The sequence below is a fragment of the Azolla caroliniana genome, unplaced genomic scaffold, assembly GCF_043228905.1.
Source record: "Azolla caroliniana isolate FFs.n. ecotype wild unplaced genomic scaffold, voAzoCaro1.0.p SCAF_8, whole genome shotgun sequence".
Lineage (NCBI taxonomy): Eukaryota > Viridiplantae > Streptophyta > Polypodiopsida > Salviniales > Salviniaceae > Azolla > Azolla caroliniana.
In genome coordinates this window covers 14,862,034-14,880,608 of record NW_028230443.1, presented here as the reverse complement: position 1 = coordinate 14,880,608, position 18,575 = coordinate 14,862,034, and the positions used below count along the sequence as shown (strand labels likewise).

At 42.4% G+C, this 18,575-nt stretch overlaps 1 protein-coding gene across 1 annotated transcript; it reads right to left on the bottom strand.

Moving 5' to 3' along the window:
- Positions 1-5,670: 5,670 nt before the first annotated feature.
- LOC147861064 (caffeic acid 3-O-methyltransferase-like) lies at positions 5,671-7,402 on the bottom strand. Its single transcript, XM_087323211.1, has 3 exons — positions 6,609-7,402; positions 6,426-6,490; positions 5,671-6,161 (listed from the first exon to the last, which is right to left on the bottom strand). The coding sequence occupies exons 1-3, from the start codon at positions 7,381-7,383 to the stop codon at positions 5,862-5,864; spliced, it is 1,140 nt and encodes a 379-aa protein (XP_087179337.1). The 5' UTR covers positions 7,384-7,402; the 3' UTR covers positions 5,671-5,861.
- Positions 7,403-18,575: the final 11,173 nt, after the last annotated feature.

Here is an 18,575-nt window from a genome sequence, read left to right as displayed (position 1 = left end):
TTAAACATCATGTGTACTCTTCTCTCCTTTGTGTCATGCATTTCATTATCCGTTTTTCTGTGTTCGATTTTAGACTCGGTTGTGGCCGAGTGTTGTAGAAAGGGAGCATGCATTCTTGTCACGACTCGATGTCATGGTGGTGGTCTAGGACGCCGATCGAGCCTCGAGTCCATCTTGATCCCTTCGCTCGAGGGTGGTCAGGTGGATCGACACCCTTCTTCCTCACTCCTCTCTCATTTGTCTATCTCTTATTTCTTTATCATATACTTACATTAGGATTAAGCTCAAACAAAGTTTCTCTTTGAAACCAACAAAAAACTCTTATGGTTGTTGGTCATAGGGGTTTGAAGGTCATGTGGGTGCGAGTACTTCTTGTTGATTTTACCATGGGCGTTGCACCATGCGACTATAGTATTCTGTTCTTTTGGGAACTCGATCACCATATGTGGACCTTAGAAATTGAAGCACTTAAGAGTTTAGGCATTCATCGACCTCTTTGTGTCCCATTGTGAGTCCTCGTTGCTCACTTCTCAAAACATCGACTAGGATTTGGCCACCATCAAAATCAATGGAGTTATAGAGGACCCCTTCATCGGCTTCATAATCTTGGTATTGGATTTCGTAGTTTATATATGGGGTTACACTCCCCCCAACTTGGGCTTGCTCGTCTCTATCATGTTTGAGCTCCACTAGTCGAGTTCCGATTCAAGGGAATGGTGGTTCTTGTGGACTGATAGCGGGTGGGATTGGATGGTTTGGTCTTGATGGTGAGCCGGGTAGTTCAATTGCCCGTGTTGTCTAAACCTCTTTCTAAACCTTCGAGTGGGTGCTTGCCAACAATATGCTTGTGCATGCATCATGAAAGCTTTTCAGTATTTGCAATAGTGCATCTGTCTTTGAAATAAGACTAGGCATTTGTATCCCGTATGATATCCTTCACATATTGGAGAAGGAACATTCTCCTTTGTAGCATAAGCTTGAGGCCATCCCACTTGAGGAAGTCTTGGTACCGGTTGTTGTGTGGGTTCAGGGAGTTTCTTGCGTTTGTTGGTCAGGGCTTGGGTTGGCACTTGTAAGTCCGTCATGGAATCTTTGAATGTCATCAATATCGAGCATGCTTCGATGAATGATCAACATGTTGTGGCTATAAGGAAATTTTGCAAGGTTGGGTCATAAAGTCCATCAATGAACCCACCTATAAGCTTGTCATTTGACATCTTGTTGCCCATGTTGCGTCGGCTATGTAAGATCTTGGTGCACGTATCTACTCTTAGACCGTGTCCATCGTCTCTTGTTTGAGCAAGAATAGTTAAGTCCATCATGTTCCATGTATTTCCATGCCAAATGAAATTTGTCAAGAAGTCCTCGATGACAAGCTAAAATTGAGAGCTGGGATGGGGCAAAATTTCCTTGGTGAGAAGGTTTAGAAGAGGCGAAGGCACTGCTTATGTTGTACCTTATGACAGTTTATAGAAGACCTCCCCACCGTCACTGCTTTCTTGCCCAAAACCATCCCTCTGTAGTTCCTCAACTGAATTGTTGTACTACACATAACAATCATCCCCCAACATGGACATCTCTGTTCTCAATTGCCTCACGTATCAATGGAATGACCATGTTGGCCAATGAGGAAGGCGCAGCTAAAAAACTCCTTCATAGCTCTACAAATACTCCACGCCATTTTTGAAAGTGAAGAAGGTTCAACACCACTTCTAGGGTTTAAGCAGTTAGTGTGATCATGACAGACAATGTGGACTATATCATTAGGTTTATTGGGGAAGTTCAAGGGGTGTTTTTGTAGACGTAAACTGGCACAATGAGCTCCAAGGCACAAGATGACATTGTGAAGGAGGAGGCTGTAGAGAATATGAACAAAGTAGAATATTTCTAGAAAAGATAGGTGGCACCTTATCTAGGTGTGCCATTATAACTAAAGATCCGGAACTTTGGAATGTTTTAAAATAAGGTGATGTACGAGATCAAAAGTGAAGTAAGAGTCTCTTATATGACAACGTATGAAGAGAAATCACTTGACCAAGGCTACAATGAGCCTCACTGCATATATATATGGGTTGGTACTTGTATAAAAAATCAATTGCATCTTAACCTTAAGCCCTTAAATCAATGGACATTTTTTAATAGGCTTTCATTTTAATATATGAAAATATGTTATAAATTTTCTCCATGTGATTTGGAATCGGACAAGCCTAAAAAATCCAAGCAATGAGTGAAAATCTATAATAGTAAATTGTTTGAATATTGTGGCAATTAACTTTTGATTGTATATGATGATGAGAGAAAGAAAAAAGATAGAGACAAGAAGAGGAAGAGAAAAGAATACTTCAATATACTATTAGGAAAACAATACAATCCTCTTAGACTCCAAAAGTAACAACCCCAAATACCAACTTCAATATACTATTAGCCAAAATAGTCTTTCCTTCTTCTCTCTTTCTTCAACTAATCTTCTTCTCACTTCTTCTTGTAGATTTTCTATCCCTCCTTGTAGATATTCTACTCTTCCTCCTCCCTTTTGCTAAGAATACCCTCATATTTATAGGTTTTTAGTTGCGTTATTCTTGCTTTTTTCTTTTCTTTTCTTTTACATATCCTCGAGTTTGTGTGATGCGTTTTTCATATCATTATTTCTGGTTTGTCATCTAAATCTATCATACAAGAAAGCTCTCTTTGTTAGCTTTCTTACAAATCTTTTCTTTTGAAATTTGGACATGAGATGAAGAATTTATGAGCTTTTTTCTCTACCTTGCTTTCTCTGCCTTTGTATGCGTTTTTTCCTTTTTTCTATTTTCTTGCTTTTTCTACATTTGGAAAACGCCTCTAACTTCATATCCCTTCAATCTCATTCGTCTTTTAACTCTTGAACCTTTTATATTGTGCTTTATTCTTATACACCTTAGCATCTGATGTATCTGCCATGGTCTTTTCGTACGAGCAAAAATTGACTTCACAGTTTACATTTGAGTGATCAATATACCATCTTTTAGCAATACATGCAAGAAACAAGCCAAAAGCTTTGCTTTGCAAATTTAGAGTTATAGAGATGAAAATTAGACGAAGCGACAATATTCAAACTTGTGGTACCACATTTCCATAAATCTAGTGCTCAATCTACCAGGCAACATCCATGTCTACGAGGATTCAAGAGAACATTGAATAAGAATACTCAAAGACCTCTAGGTAAATACATTCCACAAAGGATTGCTTGAAGGTTCACTTCCAGGTGCTTCCTTTTACCCTGTTTTCCACGAAAGCCCCTTCATGGAGACCTCCAAATGAACAAAGAAGGGAGAGGATGAGGAATCAAACAAACATTCATTTGTTGCTTGACAAACATTAGCATAGAGAAATGAGAAAATGAAGGAGCAACCACATGGTTGCCTGATGTAGTAGAAAAATTTGTTGTTGCTACTTGGCATTGTCTAACCTCAGCACCTATCCTATGCTCGACAAGCGATAGTAGGTTTCATATCATTTCCCTCTATTGCTACCTTTCCCACCTCAATCACATTCAACCTTTTCCGCCTTCTCACATATACCCATACACACACTCCCCCTTACACCTTCTCGTTGAATATACCCCTTACTTCCAACAACTATTAAACCTACGATACACTCCTATTCCTTCATAATCAATCACATTCAAATCTACACATATCTTTATATTCCCACACATTCAATCACAATAAAAAATGTACGTACATACTCACATTCACATACATACTAGCGCACACACACATTTACACTCAAACGTATGTTATACTAAAAAACACAATTCTAGACTTACATGGACACATCACATACAAGTAAACTTATATGATCATTCACGAACTTGCACATATATCGCAAGCACTTAATTCACATAGAATTGCACACCTATATATACATATATAAACACAATTCTAGACTTACATGGACACATCACATACAAGTAAACTTATATGATCATTCACGAACTTGCACATATATCTCAAGCACTTAATTCACATAGAAATGCACACCTATATATATTCATATTTACATATTTTCTGTTGATCAAAATACACAACATTACAAAGGAAACAATAAACATTTATACCTATAGGCTATAACTATATACATGACCACACATTTGCACTCCTACAACTAGATACATATTTTAGCTCATAATTACTCTACTTACCTATAGAAATAGAAACACAAAAGTTACAATAAATGAGTGAGCATTCAAACAAATATCTTGAAGGGCTACCATTCACTTGGAAGCTACATCTGAGAAAAAAGGAAAATTTTAAGTACTTTGAGACATTAAATGAGAAGTTCATCACCCACAATTCTACATCAAGGATTACATCATTCGGTCCAAGTTCTCGGTGATCCCACTTAGTCTTCACATGCACACCCATTAATTTTCCACAATATCATTCTCAAATCCCATTTATGTAGCAACCATTCCAAGACTAACCAATTGAGAACTAAAGATATTAATCCCAAACCTTGTGTCTAATATAATGGGTATGGGTTTTACCTTCACCATCATTGGAACAATAAATCTATTTTCATTATGCTCAAATTTGGCTAGTATGACATTCACTTATTATGTTTATTTTATTTAGGTTTCTTCTATGACTTTTTGTTCTTGTGGTGCCATCTTGAGCACATCATTCCAAGTTTCAAGGTTCAATCTCAAAACATCTTCCACGTTGGCCTCAACTTGTTATTTAAGAATTTATTTAGACCTTTGAGCTGAAATCAAGACGTGCGCTAACCATTAGCTAGTTGCACCTTCAAGATTAATAGTGTTAATAGATGGCCGATTTTAATCTTTCTTGCTATTTTTTTTATCTAACGTCATTGTTAGGCCTTGATGTTTGTTAACCTTGTGGCAAACACAATTTTCTACTAATAGATTCTCCTAGGAGGTCCTATTACCTCTTGATGGAAGGTCATTCCTCCTAGACAATCTAGCCCTGAGATTCTTATCTTATGTAACTAACAATACATTAGATTTTGCTCTTCATAGATGAGGTTAGAATATTCATGGAGATTCCACATTTATGGTACATTTCCATATATTATAGCAACCTTTAATGCATTCGCCAACAACCTCCTCTTGCTCACAACCTTCCACGATTCTATGGATTTGTCAAATTGCCTCGTGAGAGGCTCTACTTGCTTTGAACGTCTTTTGTTTTCATTTCATTTATCATATTGTTCCCTATTCATATTGGTTGATCCATTGTATAATTTTAGCTTAACTACCCATATCCCCAATTTTGTGCCACAACCATTAGTAACTTCTTGTTAATTATCTTCTTCTTTTTCAAGGAAACATGTATGAGGTTATCTCAATCATACCATTCTAGAAAATTTCGTCATACTTATACTTTTAGTGTTACTTCCAAGAGATTATGAATAATAGCAGAAATGCCCAAGTTTCCAATGTTTGACAAGTAGTTAGCACTTGTATATAGTCATGAATGTGAAAAATGTTGTGTCAAGCTTCCTTGCTAGACATTTCTTAACCCTCTCTCCTTTAACATTGTTCCTAACGATGTTTTGGATATATGCAAGTGATGCACCTCATTTTTATGAGAGACTTCTAAATTGACACACTTAATGGATTCTTTTCCACTTTAAATTATAAGTTAAAACTTTAAGTAACTGCATGGCTTCACCAAATGTAAAATTTAATTAATCATAAAAAATATTCTTCTAATAATGGAATGCATAGTAAACGCAACAATTAAGTATTTGCTCGACATCGAGTTATTTGCGTGGGAGAAGATGACAAGTCTTTGAAATTTCTAAATTCACGTTTTGGATTTAGGTATTTTATATAGTTTAGTATTCCAAGTTCCAACCTACAACTTATATAGCTCAATGACACTAAATTCATTTATCTTGGATTTTACTTCAAGATGAGCAAAACCAACACTTTTAGCAAGATTCTCAACCTCTTCTTGGGTTCGTTCTCTACCTCCAATGGTTTGGGTAAACATATAAAGATCCAAATGGTAACCAACACGAGCTCTCAAGTCCCGTTCGATACCCATCGGTAATATTGCATCAATTATAATGACTTTTCCATTATTCAATAATGCCTTGTAGCAATTCTCTAATATCTTCATGCAATGTTCATCGCTCCAATCGTGCAAAACCATCTATGCAATGTTAAATCTTGTTAGTTTTGTGCAAAGTGATTTAGACATAAAAGAATAATTAACTTATATGAATTTATTGGTACCAATAAATTTGTTAAAATTTAGATTGTCAGTGCATATATAGTTGAGCTAAGCGCAAATAATGGCATTCTAATTGTATATTTTATTCAAAATATATTGTTGGATGCATTCTCATTATTTGGGTTAATGTTGTTAAGAATGCATGAGACTATACATATTAATTAATAAGGAAGGGATTTGAACCTTCATGAAAATGGCATCAGCTTGAGGTATTTCAATAAACATGTCACCTCCCACATGCTCAATTCCTTATATAAAAAAATAGTAAAATGAAATATATCAAAATTACTTATTTTTTAGTCTTCACGAACATTTCAAATTCATTATGTATATCTGACAATAGATGTGCTTGCCATAATTGCGTACCTAAATAATTTGGGGCTAGAGAAATGACATGTGGTTGGTCAAAGTTGATACCACGAATGTGGGGAAAGCGAGAGATGATCAAATGAAGTGACGATCCATGGCCACCACCAACATCAACGAGTATATTTATATCATCGAAACACATGGGATAAGAGTCGAGGAGGTCACGAATGGGGAGAGCACTATAGTTGGCCATAGCATAGTTGAAGATGGAACCAAAATTTGGATCATGTTGGCCATATTCAAAAACATCTAGACCATTGTGGGCCTTGGCGAAGGGTTGGCCACCATCAAGAACAGCCTCATGTAAGACATGCCAAGATTTAATAATAACAGGGTCTACACAGAGTCGAAGTAGTGGTGCCAAAGAGGATCCATTGTGGACAAAATATTGACTAACTAAGTTAAGCCCATACCTTCTCGTTGGGTGCTTAGTGAATGGATCATGACCATTGTACACATGAACAACACCATGACTAGCCACCACTCTCAAAAGTCTATCTAATGCTACGGAAACTCTCATATTGGCATCTGGTAAGACACTACTACTCATCCGTGACACTATTTCTTCGACTGAATATAACCCTCGTTCCATACCCTCCTCCTTTTCTATATCTGCATTTGCCATGACATCAAAGACTTTCAATTTTATGAGTGTGTTAATGGCCATGGGCAAACAACACAATAAGCTCAATTCTACTCCCCTCAACCATGCTTCATTTTCCACTCCCTCACCCATCATCCCAAGCATCGACTCATTAACAATGTCACCCATCCTCAATCTCTCTCTCTCTCTCTCTCTCTCTAGGTTTGTCTATCCCTCTCTGTTCTAGTAGACTTTCTTATATAGCCTCATCATAGGGTAGTTGTCTTGTCATATGATATATACTTTCATATATAATCACAAGAAACAAGATTGAGAAGAAAACCATAATAGGAAAACTGAGCACGCTACTACCAAACAATCAATGTCTATGTCAAGTAGGCCCAAATGAATATAATGCTTTTGTCTTTCCTTTTTTAAATGCTAAACGACCAATTTATATCTGAATTCCTATGCAACGTAACATGTAACACAAGAGATTCACTGCACAAAAGATCAATGAAACACACATTAGCGTGCACATTTCTACCGAAAGAGAGAGCCAGTAATCTACTGCAAAAGACATAGTATCAACCAAAGCACCTCAAAATTGTGGCTCTTAAGAGTGTTAGAACAAGTTTTTTTTTGTTTTATTTTGGGGGGGCTTTGCCATAAGTTTTGATTTTCTTTGCTTTGCTTGGAGTTTGGTAAGATGTCAAAGATTTACAAAGCAAACAAAAATTACCGAAAAGTGAAGAGAGAGGGAGAGAGAGACAGAGAGAGAGAGAAAGAAACGTGTTCCAAAGATCATACAGATTGGGATGTAAATTTAGACTCATGAGATGCGTACGGAGCAACATAAAGGTAAGCAAATCGGGTTTCGAACTGAAGACATAGTGCACACTAATAGTGGGGGGCAACAAAAAACAACAAGGGGGGGAGGAGGACGTAATGTGTTTGCCATTTGGATTGGTTCAAAGAGAAGCTTTTTTTTTGTTTTGTTTTGGGGGGGTTTTGCCATGAGTCTTGATTTGATTTGTTTTACTTGGAGTTTGGTAAGACGTCAAAGATTTAGAAAGCAAACAAGAATTACCCAAAAAGTGAAGAGAGAGAGAGAAACATGTTCCAAAGGTCATACAACTTGGGATGTATGTGTGTGTGTCTTAACTCTCTAGAAAGCACGTGGTCCCCAAAACTGTTGCTTTCTATACACACACACCCACACACCACAGATAGATAGAGAGAGAGAGAGAGAGAGAGAAAGAGAGAAAGAGAAAGAGTTTGCATTGTATTGTGCAAAAGAGGAAATTGTACATAGATATAGTCCAAATGGATGTAGCTCAATTGGTAAGGTTGCCCAATGGAGACCCAAGGGTTATGTGTTGAACCTATAGGAGTAACAGAGAGGTAAGAAAATCGGGTATCGAACCTAAGATATAGTGCACACTAATAATGGAGAGCAACAAAAAACAACAAGGGAGGGTGGAGGACGTAATGCATTTTCCATTTGGATTGGTTCGAAGAGAAGCTTTTAGTTTTGTTTTGGGGGGATTTGCCATGAGTCTTGATTTGATTTGCTTTGCTTGGAGTTTGGTAAGACGTCAAAGATTTAGAAAGCAAACAAAAATCACCGAAAAAGTGAAGAGAGAGGGATAGAGAGAGAGAGAGAGAGAAATGTGTTCCAAAGATCGTACAGATTGGGATGTATGTGTGTCTGTCCTATCTCTCTAAAAATCACGAGGTCCCCAAAACTCCTGCTTTCTATATATACACACACACACACACCCACACACCACATGTAGAGAGAGAGAGAGAAAGTGCAACCAAACAAAGGTAGTGCACAATCTAAAATATATTGATTTTCAGAAAAATAAAGAATGCATGTGTAAATTACATACATACATATAACATATATACTTGATTTGCGATGTTCGTTGGTGGGTTGTGCTCATTTCTTCTTCTTCATCTTAAAACTAAACAAAAAGACAAAAATAAAAATGAAAAAGAAGAAGAAGATCACTGAAACACACATTAGCTTGCACATTTCTACCAAAAGAGAGAGGTAGTAATTTGCTGCCGAAGACATAGCATCAACGAAAGCGCCTCAAAACTGTGGCTCTTAAGAGCGTCAAAACTGAGCACAGACATAGTAATTTGACTATGTCAAAACCTTGGGTCTCCATTCGGCAACCTTGGTACATAGTAATTTGAACTTTGGTTTCTGACGTAGTGGAATTTGGGGAACAGTGCCCTCATCTAAACCCGACTTGAATGTCACCAAATTCCTGTTAATCCTTAGTTTGAGTTCGAAATCAAAACAGATGGAGTACTATGAGCATGAACGCAAATAACGCTCCCGCAACAACACAAAAACTCTGATATCGACATTGCACCTTCAGAGCTACAACACACCACTAGTTCGATCCTCGTCCAAGTATGTATCAGTTACACATTAAAAGATCTTTTTCTTTTCTTTTCTGATAACTGTAACTTTGTTGCCTGTTCATCATTTATAAAAAATGATTAGGGCGAAGTCATTGGAGTCCCAAACAAGGATTTCTTGAAGATCGGGGTGTAGTAGCAGGAGTGTTTCTAATTGACAATTTTTGTGATTAGGGTTGATTGCATACATATTTCAGATTAGGGTTTCTAATTTCCTTAAGCGGTTGATTTCTGATTAGGGTTTCTTATTAAGGTATTTTATTAGGATTTCTGATTTCCTTAAGCGGTTGATTTGTGATTAGGGTTTCTTATTAAGGTTTCTGATTTCCTTTAGTTGATTTCTAATTAGGGTTTCTAATTAAGGTTTCTAAATAGGATTTTGGATTTTTTAAGCTATTGATTTCTGATTACTATTGAAAATTTGAAATTTAGTGTTGGAATTTTGCACTAATTCACATTTCTGATTTCAATGGCTGTGTGTTTGCAAACTTCCCCCAAACTTCATTTAGGATTTGGGTGAATGTGGCTGATTTTTTATTTTTAACTCTTCCATACCAATTATGGTTCTAAATACACATGTCCAAGTAGAGCCGAGGTAACATGTATTGATTTTTTATTTCAGGTGGCTCGTTCCTCCATATCCTAGAGTGCTGAACTTTCCAAAGTTTTGCAAGACAAAAGAGAACTTTACCAACATATATGGTCTGTCGCTAGAGGGTATTGACCCTCTTGTTCTAACAGATAAATTGATTAGTGTTGAGAGACAAGCTCAACATCGGCCGGTTCGGCTGAAGAAGCCGAGGACCGGATCGGTTGGGACCGATCAGTTAGGCCGAGTGCGTACACCGGGAGGTCGTTAGGAAAGATATTCCGTGAGGAATATATTTGGGAGTTAGTGTAGGAGCTCTTGATGAGCATTGAAGTATTGTCAGTACTTCGGTTAGTCCTTCTAGGACTTGTATAAAAATGTTCACTGAGCACGTCTTATGTACAGACTGAGTATTATTGTTTAATATAGCTTTTTGTGTCTTCTCTCTGTCTCTCCCGCGTATACCATGTAAGCTCAAGCTCTCCATTGAACCTGAGTTTCCTTCCTTCTGTTCGGTCTTCATACTTGCTTTCGCACGTTGCTTTCTACATGGTATCAGAGCGCGAGGGTTGAGAACCTCTCTGCAGCCGACACAGCTTGACGAAGAAGAACGAGAAGAACGATGGAAAGAGGCATGGCGAGCTCGCTTCCAACAGAGAAGCTCGACAGAACCAACTAGCGTCTTGGTCCTACAAGATGCACCAGTACCTGCTCGGGCACGGCTACTGGAGTTATGTCAAAGGAGCTATTGACACGGCACCCGAATCGACACACAGAGACTTCCCGTCATGGGAGCAATCGGCGAGCAGGGTATTGTACTGCTTCGCGTCGTGTGTGGGCGAACAACTATTGAGTTATGTTCGGGATGCAAAGACGCCGAAGGGTGCGTGGGAAAATCTGAAGAAGATTTTCGCCGCGAGCACCACAACCAGGAAGCTTCAGCTCTGACAGGAGTTGAGCAACCTACGACAACGCGACTTGTCGGTGGCGGACTATACCTCCAAGATGAAGGATATCTACGACTCCCTCGCCTCCATAGAGGTGAACATCGAGGAGAGCGAGATGGTCCAGATCTGTCTCGGAGGTTTGGCGTCGAAGTTCGGAGCGTTCCGAACGGCTGTGTGTACCCGGGAGAATACGCCGTCCTTTTTCGACTTACAGTCGATGCTCCTGGTAGAGGAGGACCACGCGGCTGCGTCGACGAGCACGCACACCGACAACAAGATGTTGTACACGGAGGGAGAAAGGCCCCGTGGTCGTGGCGGACGAGGCGAGTCGGTACGCAATGGAAGTGGCCGACAAGATCAAGGAAGAAGGCACCGAAGTGATGCCGACAACAACTCCGGACCCTCCGGAAACAGAGGGAGTCGAAGCGATGAGAACCGGCAAGGGAAGGCCATCGCGGAGTGCTGGTACTGTGGCAAAAAAGGCCACAGGGAAAGTGAGTGCTACAAGAAGCGCGCCGATTCGGAGAGAACTGGTTCTGGAAACGGCTCTAGATATACCGAGAAGGGAAATCGGCAGCGATCGCACTACGCCGAAGACTCCGGGAGAGCCGGAGAAGGGCATGCCTTCGTGATGAGACACGAAGCAAACTCAATGAAACAAAGCAGCTCTAGATATACCGAGAAGGGAAATCGGCAGCGATCGCACTACGCCGAAGACTCCGGGAGAGCCGGAGAAGGGCATGCCTTCGTGATGAGACACGAAGCAAACTCAATGAAACAAAGCACCCCGGGATCGGACGAGGTGTGGTACGTAGACTCCGGCGCGTCAAACCACATGACGAGCCATAAGGAGTGGTTCTCGTACCTTGAAAAACCGATAGAACCTAGAGTAGTCGCAACAGGAGATGACACTCCGCATCCGATCGCGAATGTCGGAGAAGTTCCCCTTAGCCATGTCGGGTAGAAAGGGAAACTCATGAACGTGCTGCACATCCCGACAATCACGAAAAACTTGGTCTCGGTCGGACAGATCGTCAACCAAGGGATGGAGGTTCGGTTTACACCCCTCGGGTGCTTCATTGAGGAAGAAGGCCGTGTGATTGCGCAAGGGTGCAGAGACAGGAGGATGTTCATCCTCGACTCCACTGACGGTGGCACCGCAATGTTCGCGAAGGGACAAAAGACCGAGTCGGACATCGACTTGTGGCACAAGCGGATAGGCCACGTCAACCACCAACGGCTTCAAGATCTGCAATCGAAACAGGTAGTGTTCGGATTGCCCAAGTTTAGTGGCCGAAAGGCACAAGTTTGTGAAGCTTGCCAGCTCGGGAAGCAACACCGACTTCCTTTCCCCAACGAGCGAAACCGGAGCCGGAACAAGCTCGACCTTATACACTCCGATGTATGGGGACCGGCACAAAACGTTAGTCTTGGCGGGAGCCGATATTTCGTATCCTTCATCGACGACCACACGTGGCACATGTGGATCTACCTCATTGAGAGGAAGAGCGAAGTCTTCGACTATTTCCGGGACCTCAAAGGGTTCGTGGAAGCCGAAACGGGACGAAAGATCAAGTGCTTGCGATCGGATGGCGGGAAAGAGTACTTTTCCGGTCAATTCAACGGTTACCTACAACAAATGGGAATTTGCCGCGAATTCAGTTGTAGATACACACCAGAGCAGAACGGCGTGGCGGAGAGAAAGAATCGGTCAGTTGTGGAAGCGGCACGGGCAATGCTGGAGGAGAAGAGCTTGCCGAAGTTCTACTGGGCCGAGGCGGTAAGGACCGCGGTATACATCCAGAACCGGATTGGAGACAAAGTGTCGGCGCACGAGCTATATTTCGGAACGAAGCCGAACTTGCGACACTTGAGGGTGTTCGGTAGCATTGCGTATGTGCATATACCGAAGGAGAAAAGGAGGAAGCTGGACGCAAAGGCCGAGAAATGCATCTTGGCCGGTTACTCGGACGAGCAGAAGGGTTATAAGTGCTATAACCCTCACACCAAACAAGCGCGTGTCAACCGCGACGTTGTGTTTGACGGGTCCGCGTCCTGGTACTTGCCCCCGACTACGAACCTCGACTCCAATCCGAGCTCTGACGATGAGGTCAGCGAGGCCGAGATGCCTCCGAATGAGCCCGAAATCGAGACCCGCGAAGAGAGTCCGATTTCACTCCGGTTAAGTAGACCGATTGGACGACTGAGTCGGTACGACCAGTCCGATGAAGAGCCGGCGAGTAGTGGAGACTCAGCCGTGCATTCCCCGCGCAGGAAGCCGAGGAGACGGCTTACGCGCAAAGAGAAAGGGAAGAAGAAGGTGTCGGATTCCGGCACGGATAGGAACAAGTCAAACCGACGCGAGTCCGACTCCGAGGGAACCGGTGACAGGTCTTTAAAGATGAAGACCGCGTCGACCGAGAAGGCCTCGACATCGGCTAATGTGAGATTACGCCGATCTACCCGCCAGAAGAATCGTGTTTTGCGGTTCGGTTACAACGAGTACATGGGGCATCATTATGCGTACATGACCCGTGTAGCGGAAGTGCGTGAGCCGGAGAGCTACGCAGAAGCGGCGAAGGACGCGAATTGGCGCGCCGCGATGGAGGAAGAGATGCACGCATTGGTGGAGAACGAGACCTGGGACCTGGTTGACGCACCGAAGGGTGTGAAGCCGATCGGGTGTAGATGGGTGTACAAAGTCAAGTACAACACCGATGGCTCGGTCAACCGGTACAAGGCTCGGCTAGTGGCAAAGGGCTACACGCAGAAACACGGCATTGACTACGATGAGACGTTTGCGCCGGTCACGAAAATGACGACCGTCCGTGTTTTGCTCGTAGTAGCAGCGGCCAAGGGGTGGCACCTACATCAGATGGATGTAAAGAATGCGTTCCTGCAAGGTGACCTTGAGGAACAGGTGTACATGGTACAACCCCCTAGATTTCACTCTGGAACGAACTCCTCGGCAATATGCCGACTGAAGAAGTCCCTTTACGGACTGAAGCAAGCCCCGCGTGCCTGGAACGCGAAGATCACGCAACAACTGCGTCGATTGGGCTTCGTCACGTCAAAATCGGACTCTTCCCTGTTCATCCGGAAAGGTCGACTCAGACCGGTTAGTATTTTACTGTATGTTGATGACTTGGTCATCACCGGCGCCGACCTAGGTGAAATCGACCGCGTGAAGCTCCAGCTTACGGCATCGTTCGACATGAAGGATCTGGGGGACCTTCATTACTTCCTCGGGATCGAAGTGATCCGTACCCCCAAAGGCATATTGATCAGCCAACGTCATTACGTGTTGAGTATGCTCTTCAAACTCAGGATGGCCGACTGTAAGTCCATCTCGACTCCTCTGGACAGAACCGTCAAGCTTCGTCCCGATACGGGAAAGGTATGCGACCCGACGAGGTTCTGACAAATTGTCGGTAGCCTCATATACTTGACCATCACCCGACCCAACCTCAGTTATCCGGTCGGAGTGATCAGTCAGTTCATGGCGCGACCTACCGAGGAGCACCTTCAGTGTGCGTAACGCGTACTTCAGTACGTAAGCGGCACTAAGGACCGCGGACTGCTATATCGGACCGGTGCAGCTACGCAGTTAGTCGGCTACACCGATGCTGATTGGGCTCGCAACGCTGTCGATCGCCGATCCACGTCTCGATACGCGTTCTCCCTCGGGAGTGCTGCGATCGCGTGGAGCAGTAAGAAGCAGCCGACAGTTGCACTGTCGAGCACCGAAGCTGAGTACCGAGGAGTGGCTGTCGCGACATGCGAAGCCATCTGGTTGAAGCGGCTACTTAAGGATCTGCAAGTGGAGGTGTCAGATCCGACGATGATCTACTGTGACAACCTTAGCAGCATCCAGCTCGCGAAGAACCCCGTTTTTCATGCACGGACCAAGCACATTGAGGTGCACTACCATTTCGTCCGTGAGCGTGTCCTTTCCGGTGAAGTCGAACTTCAACACGTGCCGACGGCTCGGCAAACTGCCGACATCTTCACCAAGCCTCTTGGTTTGGACAAGTTGCGGCAATTCTCAGGTGCGCTCGGGTTGCGTCACCTCGACGTGCCATACTTGAGGGGGAGAACAGTCCCAAATGACCAAGCAAGGCAGCAGGAAAGGAGCGGAGACCGCGACACCGAGTTCGAGTCGGTTGACTCGGTTGTCGAGTTCGACATCGGATCGGCTGAAGAAGCCAAGAGCGGACGCGCGGAAAAGTTCGGAAGCAAACAAAAAGGGAGCAACCGAAGGAGAGAGCCGAAGCCAACCACGCATGGGGAAGATGACGCCATCGAAGGCCAGAAGACCGAAGACGAGTTGGAGACAGCCAACTCGGACGAGAGCGAAAACCGATCGGAGGTAGCCGAGTCGGTTCGGATGTTTGATTCAGACACGTTGAATCAACCGAGGCCCAAGCGGAAGAAAAGGCAGCAGAAGAAGTGTCGACACCGCAACAACAGAAGAGCTGATAAGGGCCGCATGAGCAGACGAGCCGACCGGAAGGGTCGAAGCGCGCGGAGTCGGACAAGTCGAGGAGCGCGAGCGAGGCGTGAATCCAGGAGGAACCGGAGCTGTGAGCCCGAGGATCCCGAAGAGCCTCGAGTTGAGCTTGAGGGGGAGTGTTGAGAGACAAGCTCAACATCGGCCGGTTCGGCTGAAGAAGCCGAGGACCGGATCGGTTGGGACCGATCGGTTAGGCCGAGTGCGTACACCGGGAGGTCGTTAGGAAAGATATTCCATGAGGAATATATTTGGGAGTTAGTGTAGGAGCTCTTGATGAGCATTGAAGTACTGTCAGTACTTCGGTCAGTCCTTCTAGGACTTGTATAAAAATGTTCACTAAGCACGTCTTATGTACAGACTAAGTATTATTGTTTAATATAGCTTTTTGTGTCTTCTCTCTGTCTCTCCCGCGTATACCGTGTAAGCTCAACCTCTCCATTGAACCTGAGTTTCCTTCCTTCTGTTCAGTCTTCATACTTGCTTCCGCACGTTGCTTTCTACAATTAGTGATGTAGACTAGTTGTTAGTCTATAAAGTGCCCAGAGTGAAAGGCATGGTGAAGCTCAAGCATGTACGACCGGAGTTGTATGACAATTGCATGAGGCTACACCAGAAAGTACATCAAGAGATCCCGATCAACAACGAGTTGTCCGTTGCGTTCGCGAGAGCTTTTGCATATGAGTATTACAAAACAAGGAAGGAAGCAAGGAACCTTGAAATGTACAAGGTAGCCTGTGCTATTTATGGTGAGGCATCAGTAGAATGATGATGGATGATGGGGAGCTTGCAACAAAAAATGGCAAGATTCTGGAGCATGATAGTTTGATGATGCAACTGTTGACTTCCAACAAACCCGCAATTATACACCACATCGAAACACAATGAAATCCAATGTCGATGATACAGGTGAGACATTGATTAGCTATATGTTGAAAAATGTCCATGAAGCCGGTGAGATATTCGAGGCAACAAAGACTGATTTAGATAAAGCAACATTGGCTGCTGCGATGGAGAGCAAAGTCACTTTTGTCGTGACAACAATAAAAAATAAGATTCAGGTAACTATTTTTTTGCTAGTATGTAACATGTTATAAATAACTTGTACATGAAGATGTGCTTAGTCATGCATTATCTGGAACAAGTTGCTCAACATGTGCTCGAAATTGAGGGGTCGTTGGATCCCCAACGGAAAATACAACTGTTGACAGAGATCCAAGTTCTTTCAATGAACCTGGACCTTCTGGATGTAAATACTATCGGTGATTACAATTTGCAGAACCTCCAAGCAAGTTAATGATTCTTATTTCTTGTTGTTCTATCTTCCTCATTGAGGAGTGATAAATCGGTAATTTCTTGGCTGCGTTCTAGGAACAATACTCCCGTCAACAACAAGTAGTTAGTTGCCTTAAGAAGCATCTACATTTTGTGGAGGGGATCGTAAAGAGTTGACAAGACTTGGACCCCAACATTCTTGCTCCCTTACGAAATGAAGGAGAACCAAGCAATGATATATTGACTATTCAAACACGTTGCATCGCTTGCGGCTTAGGCGTAGAGGACAAAACTACTACTCTGTTGGTACCCCTACGACCATGCCACGATACATACCATATCGTTTGTTTTCAATATGCCTTTCACATTGCTATAGTCTGTTTGGGGGATTGCAATATAGCTCTCCCAGATGAGTGAAGAAAACTTACAGGTAAAATTGTTGCTTGGCTCTATAGTGTAGTAGCTAATTAGTTACATTTTAGCTAATTAGCTAAGCTGTATAAAGTGTGGTAGCTACTTAGTTGTTATGGTTCAGTAGTGTTGCAGCTAATTATCTAAGCCGTATAAAGTGTGGTAGCTACTTAGTTGTTATGGTTCAGTAGTGTAGTATCTAATTAGCTACAACCTACGTATTAGCTAATTAGCCAAGATGTAGCTAATTAGCTACTACAAATCTATGGTCTAACAGCTAATTAGCTATTGCAAATCTATAGTCTAACAGCTAATTAGCTAAGCAGTATCAAAAGTGGTAGCTAATTAGCTACTGCCATAGTTAAGAAGAATACCTAATTAGCTACTATCATAATTAAGTAGAAAAGCTAATTAGCTACAACATCCTATAGTATAGAAGAGAATTAGCTACAATGTAGCTAATTAGCTAAGTGGTAGCTAATTAGCTACTACCACACTTAAGTAGAATAGCTAATTAGCTTCGATATAGCTAATTAGCTATTCCTAATCTAGAGTCAACAGCTAATTAGTTAGCAGTATCAAGAGTGGTAGCTAATTAACTACTGCCATAGTTAAGAAGATTAGCTAATTAGCTAAGTTATAGCTAATTAGTTACTCCCATTCTATAGTCTATCAGTTAATTAGCTAGGATGTAGCTAATTAGCTCCTACCATACTTAACTAGCTAATTAGCTAAGATACAATAGCTAATTAGCTATTGCAGCCTATAGTGTAGCAACTAATTCGCTACAATGTATCTAATTAGCTAAGCGGTAGCTAATTAGGTACTGCCAACCTATAGTCTAGCAGCTAATTAGCTAAGTAGTATCAAGAGTGGTAGCTAATTAGGTACTACCATAGCTAGGAAGAATTGCTAATTAGCTAAGATGTAGCAAATTAGCTAGGATGTAGCTAATTAGCTAAGTGGTACCTAATTAGCTACTGCCAACCTATAGTCTAGTAGCTAATTAGGTAAGATATAGCTAATTAGCTAAGAAGTATCAAGAGTGGTAGCTAATTAGCTACTGCCATAGTTAGGAAGAATAGCTCACTGTACTTGAAAAGCTATCGCAAGACATGGCTGATGTGCAAGCCGTTGCTAAGGCGATGGAAAGGTTGTCGGAGGAGGACACACTTGCGCAATGGGTGAAAGAAGCAAGGCTAAATGGACA

Coding starts and splice junctions, on each gene's coding strand:
- LOC147861064 (XM_087323211.1), bottom strand. CDS start 7,383: ATGGGTGACATTGTTAATGAGTCGATGCTTGGGATGATGGGTGAGGGA. Junction 6,491..6,608: donor TCTAGCCCCAAATTATTTAG/GTACGCAATTAT, acceptor TTTTTATATAAG/GAATTGAGCATGTGGGAGGT. Junction 6,162..6,425: donor CTGATGCCATTTTCATGAAG/GTTCAAATCCCT, acceptor AACATTGCATAG/ATGGTTTTGCACGATTGGAG.